General features: G+C 40.9%; 1 protein-coding gene across 1 annotated transcript in view; it reads left to right on the plus strand.

Moving 5' to 3' along the window:
• The window catches only part of LOC138157907 (transmembrane protein 132C-like), a 612,402-nt gene that overhangs the window by 356,278 nt on the left and 232,134 nt on the right, over positions 1-23,990 (plus strand). Inside the window, exon 3 of the mRNA XM_069083711.1 lies at positions 10,449-10,595. Within this exon, the coding sequence (XP_068939812.1) occupies positions 10,449-10,595 (147 nt within the window). The remainder of the gene's footprint in view (positions 1-10,448; positions 10,596-23,990) is intronic.

Here is a 23,990-nt window from a genome sequence, read left to right on the forward strand (position 1 = left end):
TTCCTATGTGCCATGCTCTGTGCTATGCATTGGAAATACAAAGCAACAAAGACAGCCCTTGTCCTCAAGGAGCTCACATTCAAATAGGGGAAGACAGCACCTATAGAAAAGTAATCACCAGAGAGAAATGTCTTGTTTGGGGAAGTTATGGAGATAGAATATGGAATCCTAGGAAACTATGTTGGGCCTTCTTTTCCAGGAATAAAAATTGAGTTAGTTCAATTATGGTTCTCAACCATAAAGGTGATTAGGGGACTGAAGGTATGTGCTGTGGGTGGCATGGTAGGTGTAGAAGTGTAAAATGAATGAAGCAGAGGCTGCTCTAGCAAGAGAGCAGTGGAGGCTGGGGGTGGGGACAGATTTATGATCCTTATTCTGAAGGGGGAGAGAAATGTTGGTTTGTTATGCATTTATGTGGTATGTTCTCTTGTAAAGGACAACACAATCATTTTTATTCATTGTAGATGGTATTATTTCCATCTTAATACCCTGAGCAACAATGGTCAGACATGTAAGATGGATAGAACAAGTATAATGGGGCCATAAATCTGTTTGGACTTTTAAGTCTAATGCTTTTACTTTATGACAGCTCTTTCTAAGGTGGAGTTGGGGTGTAGATTATCAGTGCAAAGGATTTAAAGTTTGGCTATCTCCTCTCAGAAGCCCGACATTTAAAAATATAGAGGCTCAGCGCCAATAAAATGGGGTTGCACATTTAGGGAGAAAGGCTAGGCTATCTTCATTTCTATGAATTTCTTTCTGTTGTGACAATCAGTCCTTACTGTTATAGAGTCAAATCAAGGCAGGTCAAGAAACTTTTGTTGGAGAGACAGATTGGGGTAAACTATCTCATACAAGGGAAAATGGTTACAACGGAGGGGAAGAATAGGAAGGCAAAAAGGAATGGGTCAACCTTATTCCCATTGAATCTGTCTTGAGGAAGGAGTGAAATACACACTAAATAGGGTATCTCACCCTCTAGGAGAATAGGGGGGAAGGGGATAAGAGGGGGGATAATGGAAGGAAGGGCAGGCTAGGGGGGAGGGAAGTTGGAAGCACCCGCTTTTGAAAAAGGACAGGATCAGGGTGGAGAGTGGAGTGGGTGGGAGGTGGGATGGGAGGGAGGGAAGTGTAGTCAGTCTTTTACAATGTATCTACTATGTTGTTGTTTTGCATTAGCCGCACATGTACAAGCTATACTGAACTGCTTGTTTTCCCAGTGGGGGTGGGTGACGGGAAAGGAAGGGAATGAATCTGGAATTGAAAGTTTTAAAATCAAATATTCAAATATATATATATGTATATATATATATATGTGTATATATATATATATATATATATACTATTATTAATACCATCTTACATGTAACTGGGGAAATACAATATACAGGCACTGAGGCATAGAGATCCACTGGAAAAGTCGAAAGGGGTATGGGAGGAAATATGGGAGAGAGCAGATTGGAGGAGGGGATATCCTGTGAGACTGCTATTTTGGGGCAGTGGGTAAGGGAAAAAGCGGGGAGAAAATTTGTAACTCAAAATCGGGCAGAAACGAATGATGTAAATCAGAAGTTAATAAAGCATTTAAAAAGAAAAGAAACTTTTTTTAAGCACTTATTTATGGTGTGCCAGGTGTCCTGGGAACCCAGATACAAGTAGAAAGCAGGATAGTCCCTGACTTTGAGGAGTTTATATTCTAATGAAGTAAAAGGGAGCTGAAAAGGGATAGGAAGATGGAGAAAAGGAATTACCCACAAAAGGAGAAGGATGTGATAGACAGAGCCCAAAGAATAAGGAATGAAATGAAATAGTTTTGCTTCATAGAAAGGTCATCATAGAGAGAATACTGGACTTGGAATCAAAGAATCATACATTGAGAGCTAGAAGTAGATTTCAGAGACCAAATTTCATTTTACAGAGAAGGAAACTGAGGCCCACGGAGGTTAAAAAAAAAAACAACTTGCCCAAAGTCACATAGTCATAATCAAAAGTGGGATTTGAACCTGGGTCCTGGAGGCATCCCCAAAGGCCTTGGATTTGAATTCTGAATCTAATATGTATTAGTTGTATAACCGTGGGCAAGTAACTTAACCTCCAGTCTTTTCATCTCTAAAATAAGTATGATGACATGTGTACTACCTGTCTGTAATGGTAATGTAAATTTTTAAGATCTTCCCTGACCCTAGGCTAAAGTGCACCTGGAGGCTGGGGTGGGAGGCTTGTTTTTCAGTAGATACTTTTTGATTGGCCAGTGGGTCTAGAAGGTTGTTACATTCTCTGAGCCAGGAGAAGGCTATATAAGCCCTGATGTGAGGCTTTGTTTTGGGGCTCACTTTGAGAAGTGTTCTGTGATTTGATCAGATGAGACTCTGGGAAGCTGTTGTTGAGAGCCCCCTAGCTTTGAAAAACCCAGATGTTGATTTAGTAAGGATGTAATGGTTGGACAGTTTGGAAACCTGTCTACTTGATCTGTTTCGCTGCCTTGATAATTCTGTCTGTATACTCTGAAGTTCGGGGTGCTGACCTTTTTTCCCCTGAACTAGGTAAATGATACATATTTGAGTGATTAAAGTAAGCTTGTTAACACATTTTGAGTTGCTTTCCTTTAACAAAGCAGATCCAAGAACCTGTGTTGGCAGCCACCCTGGGGACACTGGGGTGCTTGCTGATACACTGTCTCATGTGGTTATCATGACAAAAGAGCTTTGTAAATCTTAATTACTATAGGTATGCCATCGTATTGTATTATGATAGGAAAAGTATGGGTATTGGGGTCAGAAAACCGAAGTAAAAATCCCTTCTTTACCAGTTACTACCCATGGGTAAGTTACATAATTAAATTCATTTCAACAAACATTGATCAAATCCTTATTGAGTGCAAGGCACTATTCTAGGCACTGGGAATACCAAAAAAGCAGCCCTCGCTCAAAGGGCTCATATCCCACTTAAGGCTTCATTTGTTCAAATGAGGGGATTGGACTCAGGAGTCCTCATTTCAATTTTCAATCTATGAACCAATTGCTTGGGGAGGCTTTTCCTGCAGTCACAGGCTTTAAATTGTATCCTCTCTATAGTCTCAGGAAGGTGTTGTAAGAGTTTTCCACTATCCCTGATAGATAACTTCACCCAACCTATTTAAAAAGACAAAATGTATCTGTAGCAGATTTAATTCTATTGTACCTAGAGTGGATTAAAACATTCACTAAAAAAAAAACCAATAACAACAAAAATTCTGGTCTTGGACAGAGAGGTCTTGGTGCATTCTTCTTCATGGACTTCAGTCTGTGGGCAGTCGAGAATTCTGCTTCATTTGGGAATACTCAAGTCCTTCCTGGAAGTCCCATTCTCATCTTCTTACAAGGAGAGCAAACATTTATTAAGTGCCTACTATGTACTAGGAACTATGTTAAGCGCTTCACATTTATCTTCATAGCATCCTGAGAAATAGGTACAATTATTATCCCCATTTTAAACAGCAGGAAATTGAGGTAGACAGAGATTAAGTGACTTGCCCAAAAGGTCACACTAGTGACCTACTAAGTATATGAGGGTAGATTTGAATTCAGGTCTTCTGACTCCAGGCCCAGTGCTCTGTATACTGTGCCATCTAGCTGCCTCAGGATGATATCCATTTAATTTAAAGTTATCTAAGGGAGCCTCATCAGGACTGAATCTGTCCATCCAACCTCTCTCTTTAGGGACCTTCCATGGGTATATGGTAGTATCAGTGATGGGTCCTGAATCATAGGATTATAAAATGATATCTGAAGTTATGATGTCCAACTCATTTTACAAATGAAGAAACTGAGGCCTAGAAAACTTATGTGGTGTGACCAAGCTCACTCATGTGGTGAGTGACAGACTGGATTTTAACTAGACCCTCTGACTATAAGGCAGCTAGGTGGTGTCACGGAATGCCAGGCCTGGAGTCAGGAAGACTCTTCTTTGTGAGTTCAAATCCAGCTTCAGACACTTACTGGTTATATGACCCTAGCCTGTTGGCCTCAGTTTCCTCATTTGTAAAATGAGCTGGAAAAGGAAATAGCAAATCACCCCTAGTATCTTAGCTAAAAAAAAAACCCCAAATGGGATCATGAAGAGTTGGATATGAATGAAATGACAGAACAACAAATCTGACTATAAGGATAGTGCATATTTACAGATGAGAAGCTCAAACTCAACAGTCTTACAGGACATGACCAAGTTCACACATCCAGTAAACAGACTGAGAGATACATAGGTAGCAAAGTTCTTACCTTGGAGTTGAGAAGATCTGAGTTCAGATCCTAGCTCGGACACTTATTATTTCTTTGGGTTTGCCAATTCATTTAACCTTTCTCAGCCTCAGTTTCTTCAACTATAAAATGGAGACAATAATAGTACCTACCTCCCAGGATTATTGAAGGTCAATGATATAATGTAAGCAAATTGTTTTGCAAACGTTAGTCATAGGTTCCTAAAGTGGGCAATACCACCCCCTGGGGGGCACTGGAATGATCCAGGGGGTCAGTAGTAGACTCAGGTGTAATTGGGGGACATTGAATAAAAATAAGGGAGCAGTGGAAGCATAAGGGAAGAAGAGAAGAGAAGAAAATTTTGAAAAACTGTTCATACATGTTTCATTTGTTATGTAACAATTAAAGTCATAGTGATTACATTATTTTCCAAATAAACACACAAAATGCAAGTTATAACCAATCAGTGGTCAAGTCTTCCAACAGGTCTTAAAAAGCAAGTGTTGGCAAGCAAGCATGTTGTACATTGTCTGGAAGTCCAGCAGGGATTAGCAGGAACATGTGCACATAATGACTTGTTTACAATATGATATTACGTGGCTACATGATGCAATATAGCATCATCAAAATTTCAACATAGGGGAAAAAAAGCACAAATTTACAATAAATTATTAAATTTAAGATGTCATTTTAAAAAAATTATTTAATATTTTTAAATGATGCAAACCTAGGGGTGGCTAGATGGTGCAGTGAGTGGAGCGCTGGCCCCAGTGTCAGGAAGACCCAAGTTCTGTTCTGGTCTCAGACACTTAACACTGCAGCAAGAGGGCTAGCCGTGTAGCCTTGGGCAAGTTGCTTGGCCCCAGTTGCCCTCCAAAAGGCAAAAAAAAATTATGCAGATCTAATTTAAAGGATTAAAGAAAAAATGATTTCCATGGGGGGCACTAAGTAATTATTTTTTGAAAAGAAGGCTATAGGCCAAATAAGTTTGAGAACTTCTGCCTTAGACCATATAAATAAACTAGCTATTTGGACCTTGATTCTCTGATTCCAAACCCATTACCCTTTCCACCATACATAAGATGAAAATAAATTGACTATTATTGAACTATTCACTAGTGAAGAGAAACTTGCAGAGAACTTTACATATATTGCCTGAATCAAACCTCACAATAGCCCTGTAAAACAAGTACTGTCGTTGTTATCTCTGTTTTTGAGACATAGAAGGTGAAACTTTCAGTGGTTAAGTGACTTGCATGTGGTTAAAAGGCAGGATTTTAATTCAGATCTCTCCTGACTCTGGGTCTAAGAGTAACATCTTGATTATGAAGTAATTTGACTTCAAAATGAGAACAGGTTGGGATTACTTTTGACCTACCATAACTGTTTACTTAGAGATGGACCCAAACCAAGCCTTCCCAGGGTAATTTAGGGAATTGTCTTCGGCTAGCTTCTAGACGATCTTCCCTTCCTTAATCAAAAACAGGAGCCCAGAATGCCTTTTAAAAGCAAGGAAACTGAAGGAAGGGGAGAAAAGGAAGCAGACAGACATTGCCAGGAATCCCATAGCTAGAGTTCTTCTAAGCCTAAAGGGGAACCCTGGGCTGCTGGAGCCCACAGCTCATGCTGAATATTGATTTTCTTCAAAGACGTTAATCATCACTTATGAAACAGCAGAGTCAGGCAATCTTGGGAATGTGGCAGAAATGGCTTTTGCTTGTAAGTCGTGAAATGCTAAAAGAGAATAAATGTTTAACTGTAAACATTTGTACTGTGCAGGTGGGTAACATAGATTGTCTGTGTATACACAGAGATTATGTCTTGTAGTGTCATAAATAAGGAGGCACCCACCAGCTCTGGCACCTACCAACCTAGGAGGGTGGTAACAGTGATATGTGCTTGTTTGTTTGAATGCATCACCCTGAAATTCAGGGCTTTCTCTGAAACATTCTTTACAGATATTATATTCAAAGACAAGAAAGGGGATGATGCTTACTGGATGGAAAGCCAGCCTTGGTGACAGGGAGATATGGGTTTAGAAAGACTTCCTGGCCTTGTGAACCCTGGCAAATTATGGACATTTTGCCTCCCCCAGCCAACATTCCAATACTATTTAAGTTTCAGAACCAATGAGAATTTCTCTTTCTGGAACTTCACTCCACCATTGAAATCTTGGTCTCTGTTTTTCTGTCTCTAGCTAGGTAGCTAGGTGATGCTGTGAATGGAGCCCTGGGCCTTTAACTCAGGAAGTTTGTTGTTATTCATTCAAATCTGACTCTTTATCCACTATGCCACCCACTTGCCCTTATCATGATTATTCTTAAGAAATTCTGTTTAGGTCAAAGTATTATGAAAGAAGTATTGTATACATGGAAGAGTGTCTTTCACACACTCAACATTCTCACCAAACCAGTCACCTTGCAATTTCTTAAATATCACAGTCCATGTCCTGCCTCAATGCCTTTGCCTCCCTCCCCCCATGTCTTGTATGTCCTCCCTCCTCACCCCATCTCTTATATCTAGCTACCTTGATTCAAAGTTTCCTCAGATGCCACCTCTTGCCTTTTTTTTTTTTTTGCCTTTTGGAGGGCAATTGGGGTTAAGTAACTTGCCCAAGGTTACACAGCTAGGTTTTTTATTTGTGTGTGTGTGTGTATGTATGTGTGTGTGTGTGTGTGTGTGTGTTAAGTGTCTGAGGCCAGAACCGAACTCAGGTCCTCCCGACTCCAGGGCTGGCGCTTTGCTCACTGCACCACCTAGCCGCCCCACCTGCCTTTCTTAATACCCCCCACAGTTTCTTGGTATATATTTTGTATTTAGTCTAGCAACTTTCTCCCCCAATAGGATATAAGGCCCTCCAAAGTGAGGAGTTTTGTTTTTGCCTTTGTACATCCAGCATCTAGTCTTGTTAAATAAAACCTTATTTAACTGCTGAAATACATTTCTTAGACTAGAAAGAATGCTAAGTACAAAGAATGAGACGTGTAAATGCAGTTACACCTCTATGGCATGGATATGACAGCAACCAAGATTATGAAAGACAAGCCAAGAAGTGACTGGAATTAATGGGAAATTTTCAAAAATATATGTAAGGCTGAGATTTGATGGCCCCGTTTCAATTCAGTGTCATTCCTGTAGGTATATGCAGCAGAGACAGGTATTGATGTTCATCGTATCTCCTACAACGAAGTAGCTTATTCTTGCACTTTGGTCCCATAGCCGCCGCCACTCCCATCGTTAGGACTCTTGCCCACAGAGCACATTATGTTTCCACAATATAAACTTAAGGGTTTATTTTGGAAGCCTGGAATCCAGCATTCTCACCCCACTCTGTGCCAAGTTCAGCCTTCCTACATAGAACCAATTTTCCCTGGGAACATTACCCCCTCTAAATGACTTTTCCTTAATGGAGATATGAAAACCTAACACCCTCATTAAACAGGAGTCTAAATGAGCACAATGGACTTGTGGCCTTGGTCTTTTTATTCCATGTTAGAAGTTCCTACTCTCAGTCCACATTGGGATAAGATGCCTGCCTCACTCAACAAGAAACCTCCTATTAATCTGAACTGTGAGGCGGAAAGAACAATTTGTAGCTTCAGTGGAAAGCGAAGTCCTGAGCAAAATCCAAATGGGGCAAACTCCATTTCAAGGAAACACAGAACATTCCCGAAGGTGCTTCCTTCAGGCAAGGGAGCTAGGCAGATAGTCTATGTGGATATCAACACAATTTTTGGTATACTTGATGTCAACACAGTATTCATACAAATATTTATGTGAGGATGGGATGGTTTGGATTTTGTTTTCCAAAGGCATATAGGGCTAGTCTTCCATAGTGGTGGTGGAATTTAATTTAATGAAGCATTTTAACGGAACCCTTGTTCTCCTGACTCACTTCTGTCTTCATTTCTCTGGCTTCCTTTAAGAATCAACTTAAATCCCACCCTCTGCAGGAAGCCTTTTCCAGTCTTTCTAGATGTTACTGTCATCCCCTTTCAGATTGCCTTCCATCTACTATAAATATAAATATATCTCTATATACATAGATACACACAGATACATATTGTATATACATATTATACTATGATAGACATATAAATGTATACTATATATTAAAAACTAAACACAGAGTATCTATGTATAATGTATGTATATATGTGTGTGTATATACACATTATATACTAGGTACCAAACATATATAAATATATATGTATGGATGCATATGTATATACGTATTGTAGCACCAATACAATATTCACAGCACCAACGGTGACTATGAATATGTCAGCATAGTTCTGAATTGCAAAATATAACAGATTCTCCATACAGAAGACAGAAGCAAATCATTTACTCAGACACCAGAAAGCCAAATCCTAACACCAGGAAACCAAATCCTTTATAACAACAAAAAAATTAACACACCATAGCACAGCAGTGAGCCAAACCATCCTTTAGCCTTCCCACAAACACTCACAAGCCTAACTTTTTCCTTGGGTGCTTCCTCTCCTCCCTCCAGCTCTAACTATGCTGACTTTGCAGCTTCCTGTGGGCTCTGCTCCACCCTTCAGCAAGTTCCTCCCACTACAGGTTCAATGTGATTACCTTCAACCTATGGGGGGCAGAGAAGATCTTCAAATTCCCTTAGGCCTATTAAGGGGCAGGCAAGATCTTCAAATTACCATTACCATTACAGTATGTATGTATATGTGTATGTATGTACATATCCACACATATATGTGTGTGTATATAGTATATGTGCATATACATATATATGGTATGTGGAGAGAGAGTATGAGTTTTTGTATATATAAAGTATATGTGCACATGTATATGTATATTCTATACCTATTTTTTTAAATCTTAGCTTCTACATTAGAATGTAAGCACTTGAGGGCAGGGCCTGTCCTTTTATATCCCTAGCACTTAGTAAAGCAGTTGGTACTTAGTGCTTAATAAGTGCTTATGGACTGACTGACCTAAGTCAAAACTCTAGTAAGCAGGGTGACTGCTGATATGGAATTGCTGCAAAGAAAACAAATTACAGGCCTGCCAGTTTTGCAGGCATTTTCTTGAATTGTGGGCATTCTAGACAATTTCATGTCTGTGCCCCGATGTGAGGAGTCTGGAGAGGGCTTGGCAATCCTTTCTCCCAAATGCTATGTACTTTACCATCCTCAAATTATCAGTCTGGAAGGAATCCAAGGGGCCATGTAGTCCAGCCATCTCATCTAACAGAGAAGGAAGCTGACACTAGAAGGAGAATGTCAAAGCTTAGGTAAAGGGGCATGTTCTTTTCTTTTTTTTTTTTTAAGCAATTGGGGTTAAGTAGCTTGCTCAAGGTTACATGGCCAGGTGTTTCTGGGTGGGTGCTAAGTGTCTGAGCCCGGGATTTGATCTCCAGGTCTTCTCAAACACTGGAGCCGGTACTCTTACTCGCTGTGCTACCTGGCTGCCCGGCATGTCCTTTTCTTGATATCTGAGGTACCCAATGAGCATTATCAAGAAAGAGAAAGAGATGTAAGAGCCATTGATTGATGCTGTCACCATGTGTCCTATTCTGAGGCTCTATAGTTTCCTTCTCCTACCCCTCTCCTGTTTTCCCAGAGGTTGTGGAAAGGGAAAGGGGGAGATCAGATTCTTATCATGGGGAACAGAAGCACTCTCTTTCTGGTCCTGGATGGATACTACATCCTGGCTCACTACCATCTCCATACCTCCATACCTTAGCCCTGTTCTCTAACCATTTTGTCTCCTGGTTCCTTGGCTTATCTTGCGGGGAACTGGTCTTCTGCTATATTTCACCATGCACCTATTCAAGTACCCCCTTCCCTCCCCACCCCTCATCTCCCCCATACCTCTGCCTCCTCCTTTTTATCTATTGTGTTCCCTCATTAGGACAGAAGCCCCCTAAAGGGATACGCCATCTTATTTGCTTCTACTTGTAGCCCAGGTCTTGGCAAGTCATGTAAGCTCACTCAGTCTCATTTTCCTCTTCTGTAATGAAGAGATAACAATGGCATCTGCCTTAGAAAGATCTCATATAAAACACCTTGCAAACATTGAAGTGGTATACAAATAAATCCTAGCCATTCTCAGGTTCTGGAGGAAAAAATCATCTTAACCATTGGACAATGGAGCTTGGGTGCCTGGAGAACAAAGACCAAGTTTCTGGATGAGCCATTAATGCCCATTTTATAATCTCTGATTCCACAGGGCCAAGGTGAAGAAAGGCGTGAACATTCTTAGCATCAAGACAAGTGAGCCCCGGCAATGGGATGTCAAACAGGAGATGGGAAATGGCGGTAAACACTCAACTACCACAGTGATCTGCCAACGGCTAGTGTCCAGTTCCAGGAACAGGTAAGAAATTGTGGCAGACTCTGTTTCCTGGAGCAGGGCCAGAGACAAGAATTCTTTGGTTCATTTGGGAGGAGGTTCTTTAAATGTCCACACCAACCATGACTTTCTTTGATTATTGATGGGGTAAAAACAGACTTCAATATGTACCTTCACTTATGATGATGCTAACCCACAAGGCACCTCCTTCCAAAACAAGATGCTTTCTTGTATTCGAACATTTTCTTAAGTAAAATAAGATGGGGAAATGACATTTTGTACTAGAGTCAGGAAGACCTGAGTTCCAATCTTGCTTCAGACACATAATGTCATAATGACCTTTAACGAATTACTTCATTTCTCTGTGCCTCAGTTCCCTTACCTTTAAAATCAAAGGGTAGAGGACTCGATACCCTGAAATGCCTCTTCCAACAATAAATCTGGATGGTGGCCATGGCCAAAAGGGGGTTATTTATTACATGGGCATGGCTCAGAACCTGAAATATTCAAAACCATGACCCTGTGCCAGTTCTAGACTACCTACCCCATCTCAATTAAGGTATTACAATTCATAGAATCATAGATAGAAAGCTAAAAGGGATATTCAAGGTTATTCATCCCAGCTCTCTCATTTTACAGATAAGAAAAAAATAAGAAAACTAAGGCCCTAAGTTAAGTGACTTGGCCAAGGTCACACAGCTAGTAAGTGGCAGAGCTGGGATTTGAACCCAGGTCCCTTGACCCTAAATCTAGCATTGTTTCCATTGCACAATGCTACCTCCTGGCCATCTTATTGCTTTTAGCAGTTGTGATGCCTACCTTAACTCCAAACATTTTCTTTAGGGGAACCCTAGGATCTGAACCCACATTGCCCAGAAAGGTTTGCCATAACGAGAAACCCAATATTCTCTGCACATTACAATCATTTATTCTGATGATTCCATCCTCTGCTCTAAGAGGCTTGACTTAGGACTTCTATTAACCACTGCTTAGCTGAGCTATTAAACTCACAGTCTGCAAATCTGGAGGCACTTATGGTAACTACAGGACCATCTGGTGATCTGTAACAGGACAGCTTACTTTCTGATGATAAAAACAGTTGGTTTGGGCTTCAGAAGGAGGAGGCGGTATTAAGGATGTTTCATCTCATTTGCTGAGCTTTTTTTTTCTTCCTAATGCTCCATGTTTGTAATGCACACTTTGACCCAATTTCCTTGAAAATATGTCATAACTCATTTGTTTTCCTAAATCATCAGTGACCCCTTCTACAAGGAAAAAAGAAAAAAAAATGTCTTGAATACTTAGGCAAAATTCCAAAGTTATCTGCCATCTTGTTGATGTGGATATACCATGGGCTGCGGCAGATTGAATCCCATGCCTGCCTTCTTGTTCTATGTAGCTCTTGTTTTCCTGGGAATGGGCAGGGTACTAAAGGTGTTGGGAACCTTCCCCTTAACATTGCATGGGTACCAATGAAATACACAGGGCTGCGACTGAGTTATCCTTCAATCTTGCTATATAACCATCTTATGGTAGAGAAGGGATGAGGTCAAGTAATTGAAGAAACTATATGACATTGGGCGTGTAAGTGTGTGTTTCTAAGAGACCATGAAATAAAACCACATTCTATCAAGCACATACAACCAAAGCCTATGTTATTTCTGAATGTTTTTCATATTTATGTTGTTGTTCAGTTGTTTTAGTCATGTCTGACTCTTCGTGACCCTAGTTGGGGTTTTCGTGGAAAAGATATACTGGGGTAGTTTTGCCATTTCCTTCTCCGGTTCATTTACAGAGAAGGAAACTGAGGTAAATGGGTTTAAGTGACTTGCCCAGTGGCACACAGTAAGTGTCTGAGGCCAGATTTGAACTCAGGTCTTCCTGACTCCAATCTTAATGCTCTATCCACTGTGCCACCTAGCTGCCCATTTATTTGGTACATATCTTGTATTTACTTATCTGTATATATATAAAATTTTCCTCAGTAGACTATAATACATTCATTAAAGACTGGGGCAGTCTCATTTTGGTCTTTAAATCCCATCCCCCAACCCACTCCGTGGCACATACCACGTGTTTAATAAATGCTCATTTAAGGAATGGATGAATTTAGACATGTAAGAGATCTTAGAGATGATTGACTTCCACCGTGCCCATTTTACAGATGAAGACCCAAGGTTAAGCTCTCTGCCCAAGATTGTACAGGTACCAAGTGGCAGAGCTGGGATTGGAACCCAGATGTTCTGGCTCCAAGACCCAGTTCCAGAATCATTGATTCATGACAACACAGAATTTGGAGTTCAAAATCAGCTGCTCCAACCCCCTCATTTTACAAATGAGCAGACTGAGTGCCAGAGAAGAGCCATAGTTAATAATTATAACTAAGCAAAGACTCCGAATTGGGTCTTTTGACTATAAATCTGGCCAAAGGGTCACATTTGAAGACCTAGAGGGCCACCTGTGGCCACTCCTGTCCTAACCCATGTGGAAAATGTGGAGAAGCCAGCTGTAAACCATAGCTTTTTATTAAAAAGCAAAAACATCTGGTATCCTGACCAGCTTACTGAGTCAATCCATCAAAAGTAGATACCATTGAATTGAGTAGGATTTTCACTGTTTTGCAGGGAGGGAAGGCATGATGGAAAGGAAATGAATGGCTTAGGTTGCTTTAAAAAAAACCCACCTTGAAAGAGAAATGGGTTCGAGAAGTAAGTTGTAAGCAAGGCTGCCTGCATTTATATCCATGGACTACAACAGTCAGGTTATCAAAACCCCAATTAAATCTCCTTAATCCAATTTGCATAAAGTCTAATTAACCCACAAAAATTTTAGCCTGATTATGCAAATAAAAGTGAATGTGTTAATTAACGGAGATTGAATTTGTGTATGTAAATAGTCCTTCCTTTAGGTAGCAGGGCAGGATTGAGAGAGGGAGAAAATTAAGGATTGCAAAGAGCAGCCCCTGATGTATTCCATGGGTGATTTTGCAGCTGCCCCTTCAGTCATGTCAATGTGAGGTTATGACAGAGTGGGTCCTGAGTGAGCCTCCTGAAGGGGATTTCCCTATGGCTGTTTCCTTTAGGATGCAGAGAATACAGATGTCATTACATTAATCAAATCTGCCAAAGAATTGTAGCCCTAATGTTGAAATCATTACGTGATTCTCTTTGTTCAGAGGAGTTTAATACCCAAGTTCGACGTTTTTGGCAGTGGGGGATGGGGAGGTTTTGGGGGCCCTGTGTCAGATTTGAAGATGCACTGAGATTCCCTTAGAGTCATTGATGATCGACATTAATGATCTCAATAATCAGGACTTTTCATGTTTTACGAACTAGAATGTGGGCCTTAACCCAAAACTCTTTAGCCGATGAGTTATGGACCCACCAGTATGAAAAGGGTATGAGCTTCTTAAGATGATAGCTTGAAAGCTGATAGAAAGATTTAGATGATATAATCTGGGGGTTCTTAACCTGGGGTCCATAATACAATGGAAAATTTCAGGGGATATAGGTCTGAACTTGGATGAGGAAAATTTTACATCTATATTTTCATTCATCTCTAATTGAAATGTTGCCTTTCCTTCAATTATTCAATAGTCTATAAGTGTATATTAAGTGTCTAGTATGTGTGAGGCACTGTTAAGTGCTAGATAGACAAGAAAAAGAAAAATAACCCTGCTCTCAAGGAGGTTACATTCTAATAAGGGAAGGAAGAACACAAAATGAAGTAAAATAGGGAGAGGGAGGGGCACCAGAAGGTACCTGGTATGGGGGCATGATGTTTGAGGATTAAAAACCTAGCAGAACAGATGGTGCCAAAAATGAAGAGTTTGAAATTTAAAAATTTTAAAACATGTTTCATTTAAAAAAGGATGGGTTCCTTCTCAAATCATGAAGATAGAATATTTGTAAAGAGTTTGGCACAATGCCTGGCCCAGAATAGGTATTTGATATGGCTCCTTCTTTCATTCCTTTCCTCCTTTTTTCTATCTCCTTCTCCTCCCTATGGTAAATAAAAAGCATGGGGAAATAGGACAGATCAGATTCCAGACTGGAAGGTGGGACATTGGGAAGATGTAAAGCACTCTAATCGCTGAGTGTTGAGGTAGAGACCAAAATGGTTTGGGAACAGAAATATAATTCATGACCATGAGTGAATGGTCCAGGAGACTCAAGCTTCAGTTAGAATAAGCTAGTTAAAGTGTGGAAGCCAACATAGGATGATTGGGAACTTCCTAGGCTTCATGGGTACCATGTTGCTGTGAATCACAGATGCTCTAATGCACCCTCCCCTCGGTCCGTGTGTGTCTCCTTATGGAAACCAAAGGGGTTGTGTCTATCTGAATCAATACTGTATCCTTGCTGAATATCCTTTCTATGCTGTTGTTAAGTAAACTTCTTTTTCTCAACAGCTAAAAAATTTTAAATTAAAAAAGGGATTCTGAGAAGGAACCCATAGGTTTTACCAGACTGCCAAAGGGCTCCAGATAAAACAGATTAAGACCATTTGAATTAATCCAACCCCCCTTATTTTACAGTTGAAGAAACTTAAACCCAGAGGGGTAAAGTTATGCCTGTTCCTGATGAGGGACAAATCTGAAATGTGACCAGATGACAGAATTAGTTTTTAAGGAGATGAGAAGAAAAGAGAAAGTCACGTTGCAAATAATCCATTTGTTTATAACCCACCCCCAGCTGCATAAAGAATGGGAGCTCCATGAGGGCTCAAATTATTTGTTATTTGTCTTTGTAGCCCAGTGGAAAGACCTCTGCAATTTGACTCAGAGTAACCCTGACTTTACCTCAGTCCTGCCCCTGACTGGTACCTGTGTGACCATGGGCAAGTCCCTTTTTCTCTCTGAGACTTATTTTCTTAATTTCCAAAGTGATGTGAAGGAATAGGAAGAGAACAAATAATTACCAAGTGCCTACTATGTGCCAAGCCCTGTGCTAAATGCTAAATCTCTTTTGATCTTTACAACAACCCTAGGGGCAGGTGCTATTGTTGTCTCCATTTTACAATTGAGGAAACTGAGGCAGACACAAATTGAGGACTTAGCCATGGTCATGCAGCTAGTAAATGTTTGAGGCTGGATTTAAATTCAGGTCTTCCTAGGGCTCTATCCATCATACTAGCTAACTGGTGTAATTCTCATTGTACAGGTCTGTAAAGATTGAATGAGAATCCCGGATACTATTACAATGTCTGGCATGCAGTAGGCATGTAATAAATCTTTGTTGAATTAGACTGAAATTCTCAGAACCATTCCTCACTTCTAGGTAACCCTGTGGTACAGTGAAGAGAAAATGGAATTGGGGTCAAGAAGACATAAGTATAAATTCAACCTCAGGCACGTACTAGCTATGTGACCACTCTGTGCCTCAGTTTCCTTTTCCTATAAAATGAGGATAATAATATCACCTTTCTGCCAGGGCTGTTGTGCAGATCAAATGAGATAACATATATGAAGTGTTTTGTAAACCTTAAAGTGTTATATAACTACAACTACTACTACGACGACTACAACTACAACTACTACTACTACTACTACTACTACTACTATTTTACTGCTACTCCTCATCAACCTCCATCAAAATTTCTTCATCAGAAATCCAATTCAGACATCTCTTAATTCTGTTACAATCCTAGATAAGGTGAGAAGCTATATGGTTTAGTAGATGACATGCTTGTCTTAGAATCAGGGAAACCTGAGTTTAAAACCCAGATGTGTGAGCATGAGCAGTCTCAATTTTTCTCAGTCTCAGTTTCCCCATCTGAAAAATAATGATAATAAAACCTATAGTATCTGCTTAGCATGGTTGTTGGGAGATACAAATGAGATAATGTATGTAAGGTGCCCTGCCAACTTTAAAATTAATTCAGTAAGCAATTATTAATCGCTTGTGGAGATTATATTCCATTGTAGGGAAATGGGAGGGAGAATATTAACAACTAAGGGGTCCAGGAAAGGTTTCATGTAGGAGGTACTCTTGAGCTGAGTCTGGAAGCCAGTTAGGGATTCTAAGAGGTTGAGATGAGGAGGGACAATATTCCATACATGGTGGACATCTCATGCACCTCCTTAGAAGGAGATGGGACGTCATGTAAAGGAGAGTTCAACTAAGGTATGATTATAAAAATAACTTAAAATCAGCCTGGAAAGACAAGTTGAAACAATATTTAAAAAGGTTTTAAGTGCCAAGCAGAGGAGTGTGTTTTTTTATCTTAGAAGTAATAGGGAGCCACTGAAGGTTCTTGATGAGAGAGTGGCACTGTCAGATCTGTGCTTTAAGGGTTATAATTCAGCAGCTGTACAGAGTTTGTATTAGACAAGAACAGTCTTGCAATAGGCCAGGTGAACAGTGTGAGTTTTCAAATTTGAGTAACAGTCATGGGAATGAAAGGAAGGGAATAGATATGAGAGATGTTTGGCAGATACAACGGGCAGGATTTGTCAATTGATTGGATAAAAGGGATGGAGGAGAGAGAAAAATTGAAGATAAGACCCAGCTTTGCAAAGCTAGGTGACTAGAAAGATGATGCAAGAAAGTGGGAAGTTAGAAAAAAGGCTGGGTTTCTGGAAAATATAATGAGTTCCATTTTCAACAGTTCCTATAGGATAAGATTTTAAAAGAGTGAGGAGGGCTGAAAATGTAGATCTATATAATAATTGAACTCTTGGGTGAGGTCACCAAGAGAGGTTGTAGAAGGAAGAACCCTCTTAGGACCCAGGACACAGCCCTGGTTTCCATATATGTATTGAGGGCAGGACATGATGAATGTATGTCTTCAACAAAAGAGACTGAGAAGGAATTGCCCTACAGGAAGAAGGACAATCAGGTAATGGCGATGGTGATGGCAGAGTGGACAAAGACTGTCCAAGAAGGGAGTTGCTGGTAATGTGGATAGAACAATCTCAGTAAAACAGTGGGATTTAGAAAGCCAGATTGAATTGGAGGGAAACAGTGTACACAATCTTTTGAGGATTTTTGTTTGTTTTTCTCTATGAGCTTAACTGTGAAAGGAAAACTAAAATAAAAGAAACCAGCTTATGGTGATAGCAGGGTCAAGTGAAGTTTGTTTTGTTTCAAGGATGAGAGAATCTAGGTATATTTAGAATCAAGGAAGGAGTCATTTTTTTAGTTTTTTTTTTCTCTTCTGTTCTGCCTTCCTCATTGCTAAGTGAGGGGAGGGAACTCACTACCCCCTCAAAAGTCTACTTCAAGCCGTAGAAAAAATGGCAACCTCAAGTCTTGTTAGATCTATACAAGGGGAAACCACACAGGGTAGCAACAGATAATGCCTCCTTGGTCAGTGGTGGGCTCTGTGACCACCTTGGCCAAAAGAAGGAATAGGGAGTACCTCTGAGACTGAATGGCAATCCCTACTCTGTTACTTTGATCCTATGAAAATAGCCTAACCTATGGAGTGGTCAGGTAGCACAGTGAGTAAGAGCACCAGCTCCAGTGTCAGGATGACCTAGGGATTGAATCTGGGCTCAGACACTTAGCACCCACCCAGAAACACTTGGCCTTGTAACCTTGAGCAAGTTACTTAACCCCAATTGCTTAAAAAAAAATAAAAAGAAAAAAAAAGAAAATAGCCTAACCTAAAGAGTGACTCAGATGGTTGGAATTACATACACTAGGGCAGATGGATTTAGAAAATATATCCAATTCCTTTCAAATTACTTATAGTGGGCAACTCTCTACTCTCTTCTATCTAGGACAACCCTGTTTTGTATTAGAGAAAGTACAGATTTCATACTTAGTAGGAAGTTGACCAAATCCAGGCAAAGATGCCCCATGATAGCCTGAGTACTTGTCATCCATTGGAAGAAATCTCAGACTGCAGTGATGACATGATGCCTGCATTATCCTTGACTCTAACTGCCAGGTCTCCTGGCAGAAAGGTAGTGCAGTAGATAGAAGGCTGGACTTGGTGTCAGGAAGACATGAGTTCAAATCCTACTTCAGACAATTACTAGTTGTGTAAGTAATTCTGGGCAAGTCATTCGACCTCTGTCTGTCTCAATTTCCTCACCCATAAAATGAGGATGGAGGATGGCAATAGTACCTATTCCCAGGGTTGTTGTAAGGATAAAAATGAGATGATATTTATAAAATACTTTGTAAATTTTAAAGCACTATGTAAATGCTAGTTATTATTACAATTATTATCCTGACTAGAAGATCATTATGTTATCACTATGACCCTCTGCTCTCTTCCAATATCAGTTTCTACCCAGTGTCACATGAAGGATCTTTCACAGAGTAGATAAACATTTACATCAACTCAATACATTCAGTAAACATTCATTAAGTGTCTACTGTGTGCCCAGCACTGTGCTAAGCACTGGAGATACACAAAAAAGGACAGTATCTGCACTCCATGAACTTGTAATCTAATGGGAGAAGACAACACACAAAAGGAAGCTGAGTTAAAACCAAGAAGAACTTTAGATGGAAAGTGGAATGAGTTCAAATCCTGCCTTCAGTAAAGGAACACTTTGAGAGGAATTAACTTCTCCACCCTCTGGCATTCCAAGCAAAGGGGAGAGGAGGCTGAAGTGGAGGTAGAAAGGTGTTGAATAGCCAAGGCTTGATTTCAAACAGCCTGGTAATGAGATTAGAAGTGACCATCTCATGCTGGGAGTGGGGGGAGGGAACAGGGCGCCATCTTATTCCATGGAGTTGAAACCCAGCAGAACTGTGGAGGAGTGAGGAGTACTTCAGGAACCAACCTCTGCAGTATCCATCAGAAAAGTAGTGAGTGAGGTACTGTGAATGAAAGCATCAAATCAGATCATATATGCAAAGCCCTTCCTACACTTCTCTATATAAATGTTAGCTCTTACTATTAATTAAGGAACTGTTCATGAGTGGAATCCTTTTAGTTGGATGGATGGATGGATGGATGGATGGATGGATGGATGGATGGATGGATGGATGGACGGATGGACGGATGGATGGACAGATGGACGGATGGACGGATGGATGGACAGATGGACGGATGATGGATGGATGGACGGATGAATGGACAGATGGATGGGTGGGTGGATGGATGGATGGATGGGTGGGTGGTGGATGGATGGATGGATGGATGGACGGACGGGTGATGGATGGATGGTTGGATGGATGGATGGATGGAAGGGCGAACGAATATTGGATGGATGGACGGAAGGATGGACAGATGGTGGATAGATGGATGGATGGATGGATGGATGGACGGACGGACGGACGGACGGACGGACGGACGGATGGATGGATGGATGGATGGATGGATGGATGGATGGATGGATAGGGTGGGTGGATGGGATGGATGGGTAGATGGATGGATGGATGGCTGGAACATTTTTTAAAGTTCCTTACCATTTGGGGATATGAATACAAGCAAGCTAGATAGCTCCTGCCTTCAAAGATTTTATTTTTTCATAGGAGAAGACAACATCTACAGGGGAGTAGGGATATCCCTATATATGACTCTAGTAGACTATAATCTTCCCTGATCAGTCTTTACCCACAGTAGAGGAGAAAGAAGTCACTGGGGTGGTGATTGGAGTCATATAGAAATTAATTGATTCCTCTTTTTCAGGAATGAGAGGGTTCCCAGAGATACATGTTGAAGGACAGTGAGAGAGGAGGTGAGAGGGAGGGAGTAAGTTTGAGAAGGCAAGGAATGTGCAGCATGCATCTGTGACATACAGAGATGGCCAGGAGGTGACGTGGTAAGCCCTGGTTCAGGATAAACATGAAAAATACCCATCAGATCCTTGGGGTCCCAGGAGAGTAAAGGTGAAAATTGGAGTAGGCTCAATAGGGCATAAAGATGGCAGGGAGGTGAATAACTAGTGGAGATAGGTGTAGTAGCAAGAGATCTTTATTTAGAGGCAGAGAATCTGGGTTCACATCCTGCTCCTGTTACATAACAGCTATGTCACCTTGGGCAAAGCACAGCCTCTCTGGGTCCGCTTTCCCATCTGTACAGTGAGATAATCCTCTAAGGTTCCTTCTGGTTTTATATAAATCCTTGTTTTGTGCATGTTTTCTTAAAACAGCTCATATTTGTAATGCTTTTATAACCTTGAGACATTGTGGCATCCATTCCTCATATTTGCACTTACCTAAATTTTAGGCATCTAGGTGGGTCAGTGGATGGAGCACCAAACATTGAGTTAGGAAGACTAATCTTCCTCAATTCAAACCAGACACTTAGTAGCTATGTGACCCTGGGAAAGTCACTTCACCCTGTTTGCCTCAGTTTCCTCATCTGTCAAGTGAGCTGAAGAAGAAAATGGCAAACCACTCCAGTATCTTTTTTTTCCAAGAAAACCCCAAATAAGAAGCAGGCAATACTGAAACAACTGAAAAACAATAGTCTGTATTATGGCTGCTAAAAAGGGGTCCTGCTATTAAAATATGCATACCCTTTAACCCAGCAATACACCACTAAATCTGTATCCCAAAAAGATCAAACAAATGGTAAAAGTGCACAAATATTTTAAGCAACTCTTTTTATGATGGCCAAAAATTGGAAATTGAGGAATGCCCATCAATTGGGAATGGCCAAACAAGTTGTGGTATATGAATGTAAAGGAATACTACTCTGCTGTGAGAAATGATGAGCAGGCTGACTTCAGAAAAACCTGGAAAGACTTACATGAATTGATGCTGGGTGAGGGGAGCAGAACCAGAACATTGTACACAGTTACAGCCAAATTATTCAATGACTAACTTTGAAAAACTTGACTCTTCTCAGCAATGCAAGGTTCTAAGACAAATCCAAAAGGCTGATGATGCAAAATGCTATCCACATACAGAGAAAGAATTGTGGAGTCTGAATGCAGATTGAAGCAAACTATTTACTCTCTCTTTTGTTTTGTTTTCTTTCATCTTTCTCATGGCTTATCCCATTGGTTATAATTCTTCTTTACAGCATGACTGATGTGAAAATATATTTAATATGAATGTATATGTAGAGCCTATATCAGATTGCACACCTTCTTTGGGTGGGGGGAGTGGAAGGAGGAGATCATTTAAAACTCAAAAGCTTGTGGAACTGAAAACTAAACTATAAATAAATAAATAAATAAACAAACAAACAAACAAATAAATGAATGAATGAATAAGTAGATAAATAAATGAATGGATGGATGGATGGATGAATAAAACTAAAAATAAATAAATAAAATTATTAATTAAAAAGGGGGGCCCTGCTCTTGATGGTACTTGGTACCCAGAAACCCTCTCAAGAGATAGGAAGGGATTAATTTCTTTCATTTGTCTCACAGAATGTCTTGCATTCCAGTGGTTCCCTGTTACCTCCAGGATCAAATTAAAACTCCTTATTTGGTCTTTAAAGATCTCTACCTCCTGTCCTTCCTGGTTTTCTGGTCTCCTTACACATCACTTCCCTTCATACACTCTGGTCCAGCTGTTCTGGCCTCCTTCCTGTTCCTCATATGCACTGACTGCCCCTTCCTTGTGCTCCCTCCCCCAGGTTCCCTCCCTCATGCTTCCTCCCCAATGTCTGGACTACTCTCCATCTCAGTCTCCCAGAATCCTGCTTCCTTAGAGACTTAGCTTAATCACTACCTTCTGCAAGAGACTTCTCCCTATTTTCCTGACTGTTGGTGATTATTTAATAGGGGTTATTTAATTGATGTAGAGAACTCTTGAAAGAAGGAACTCTTTACTTTGCAGGTTGGCACACTATATGAAATGTATAGTCTCAGAGTAGCCCAAATCACTGAGAAGATAAGTGACTTGCTCAGCGTCACACAGTCAGAACTTGAACATAGGTCTTTCTAGCTCTGAGACCAGCTCTTTCTCCATTATGCTACAGGTGCCTGCCTGGATTGGGGGGAAAAAAAGAAAAGATGAAAAGGGAAGGGAAGGACATGGAAGGGACAGGACATGGAAGGGACAGGACGGAAAGAGCAGAGGGAAGGGAAGGGGAAAGTGAAGGGGAGGGAGAAGGGAATTGAAGGGGAAAAGGAAGGGAAGGGTAAAGTGAATGGAAGGAAAAAGGAAAGGGAAGAGGGAAGGGAAAGGGAGGGGAAAGAGAAGGGAAGGAGGAAGGGAAGGGAAGAGGAGGGAAGGGAAAAGAAGTGAAGGGGAAGGGACAGGAGGGGAGGGAAGGTGAGGCAAGGCAAGGGAGCTTTCCATACTCTAGTTTGTGAATATGTTTGTTCTTCTTTGTAAATGAGCACTGGGTAGGAAAAGCTGGTCAACTAATGAATTGCTCAACAAGATAAGGGACCCTGGCTTTACCACCTCCTGGAATTGCATCCTTTATACACAGTGTCTAGATTAGGGATGGAGGGCTTGTTAGGAAAACTGTCAGACAGAAAAGCTGCTTAGATGTCACACTTGATCCCCATGGCCCTAAACCTTGGAGAGGCCTGTGGGCTTATGGTTCTACAGCCATCTGTCTGATAAGCCCCTCAAACCCAGAAACAGAGTTTGCATCTGGTATGCATGCAGCCTGGACGGTGTCACATTTAATATTTGGTCCCTCAGATTAATTTTTCAACAGAATGAGCATCTCAACAGTCATGCAAAATGAGCTAACAACATAGAGGATTGTACTTTATATTAACAGGATGTAAGACAAACATAACAATTAACATTCTGCCCAGATCCTCCCTCCATCAGTACCATATGACTATAAGTGATTCAGGCATGAAACAAAATGCCTCTGTGACTGCAGGAGGGGAAGCAAAGTATGTGAACGGCATGTGTTAAACTGGAACACACTTTGTAGTTCTTCCAGTCTGTGCAGCTCGGGGAACTTCCTCTACTTTCCCCTCTGTCTTCCTTCCTTCAATTCCCAATGTTCCCCCTTGCCCCCCTACCAAACCTGGCATTCCCCCATTCTATAGGCAGGGATCATTTAAGGAAGAATGTCAGGAAGGTTGCTTTGCCCAGAACAGTGTGTGGAAACTGCTGCTGCTCCCCTCTGATCCCCCCACCCGGCCCCTCCTCTGCTGTTTAATCTAGGATCTCTTTGGTTTCCAGCTGTTGCCATTCATACGTCCAGATGTTTAGTGCCCTTGAGTTCCATTTCCCTGCTAGGAGATGGTTCTTATCCTACTCCAGGTAATCAGGTTGTCCGTAACTAATGCTGAATCTCTGAGGCATCTTGTGATGTGACATCAGAAGTGTTTTTGCTAACTTGTCTTTGTTTTGAAGGGTCACTTACTGGAGTCCTCTGACTCTGAGCCTTGGACCTCTGTGCTCTACATTCCTCCCCTTTCAGGACTAACTCAGGGAATAAGATATTTTTGGAACCTGTGTTGACTTTTTCAGGTTAATAGGGAACTATTTAGAGAGACCAGAGAGAGCTTCTAGAGAGAGATGAGAGTTGCCTTTAAAGGCTGGGACACAGGTTAGATATTTGTTTGGCCCAGGTGGCATC

Source organism: Petaurus breviceps, unplaced genomic scaffold (assembly GCF_028583685.1).
Source record: "Petaurus breviceps papuanus isolate PSGF00001 unplaced genomic scaffold, PetGlider_PUasm1.0 101, whole genome shotgun sequence".
Lineage (NCBI taxonomy): Eukaryota > Metazoa > Chordata > Mammalia > Diprotodontia > Petauridae > Petaurus > Petaurus breviceps.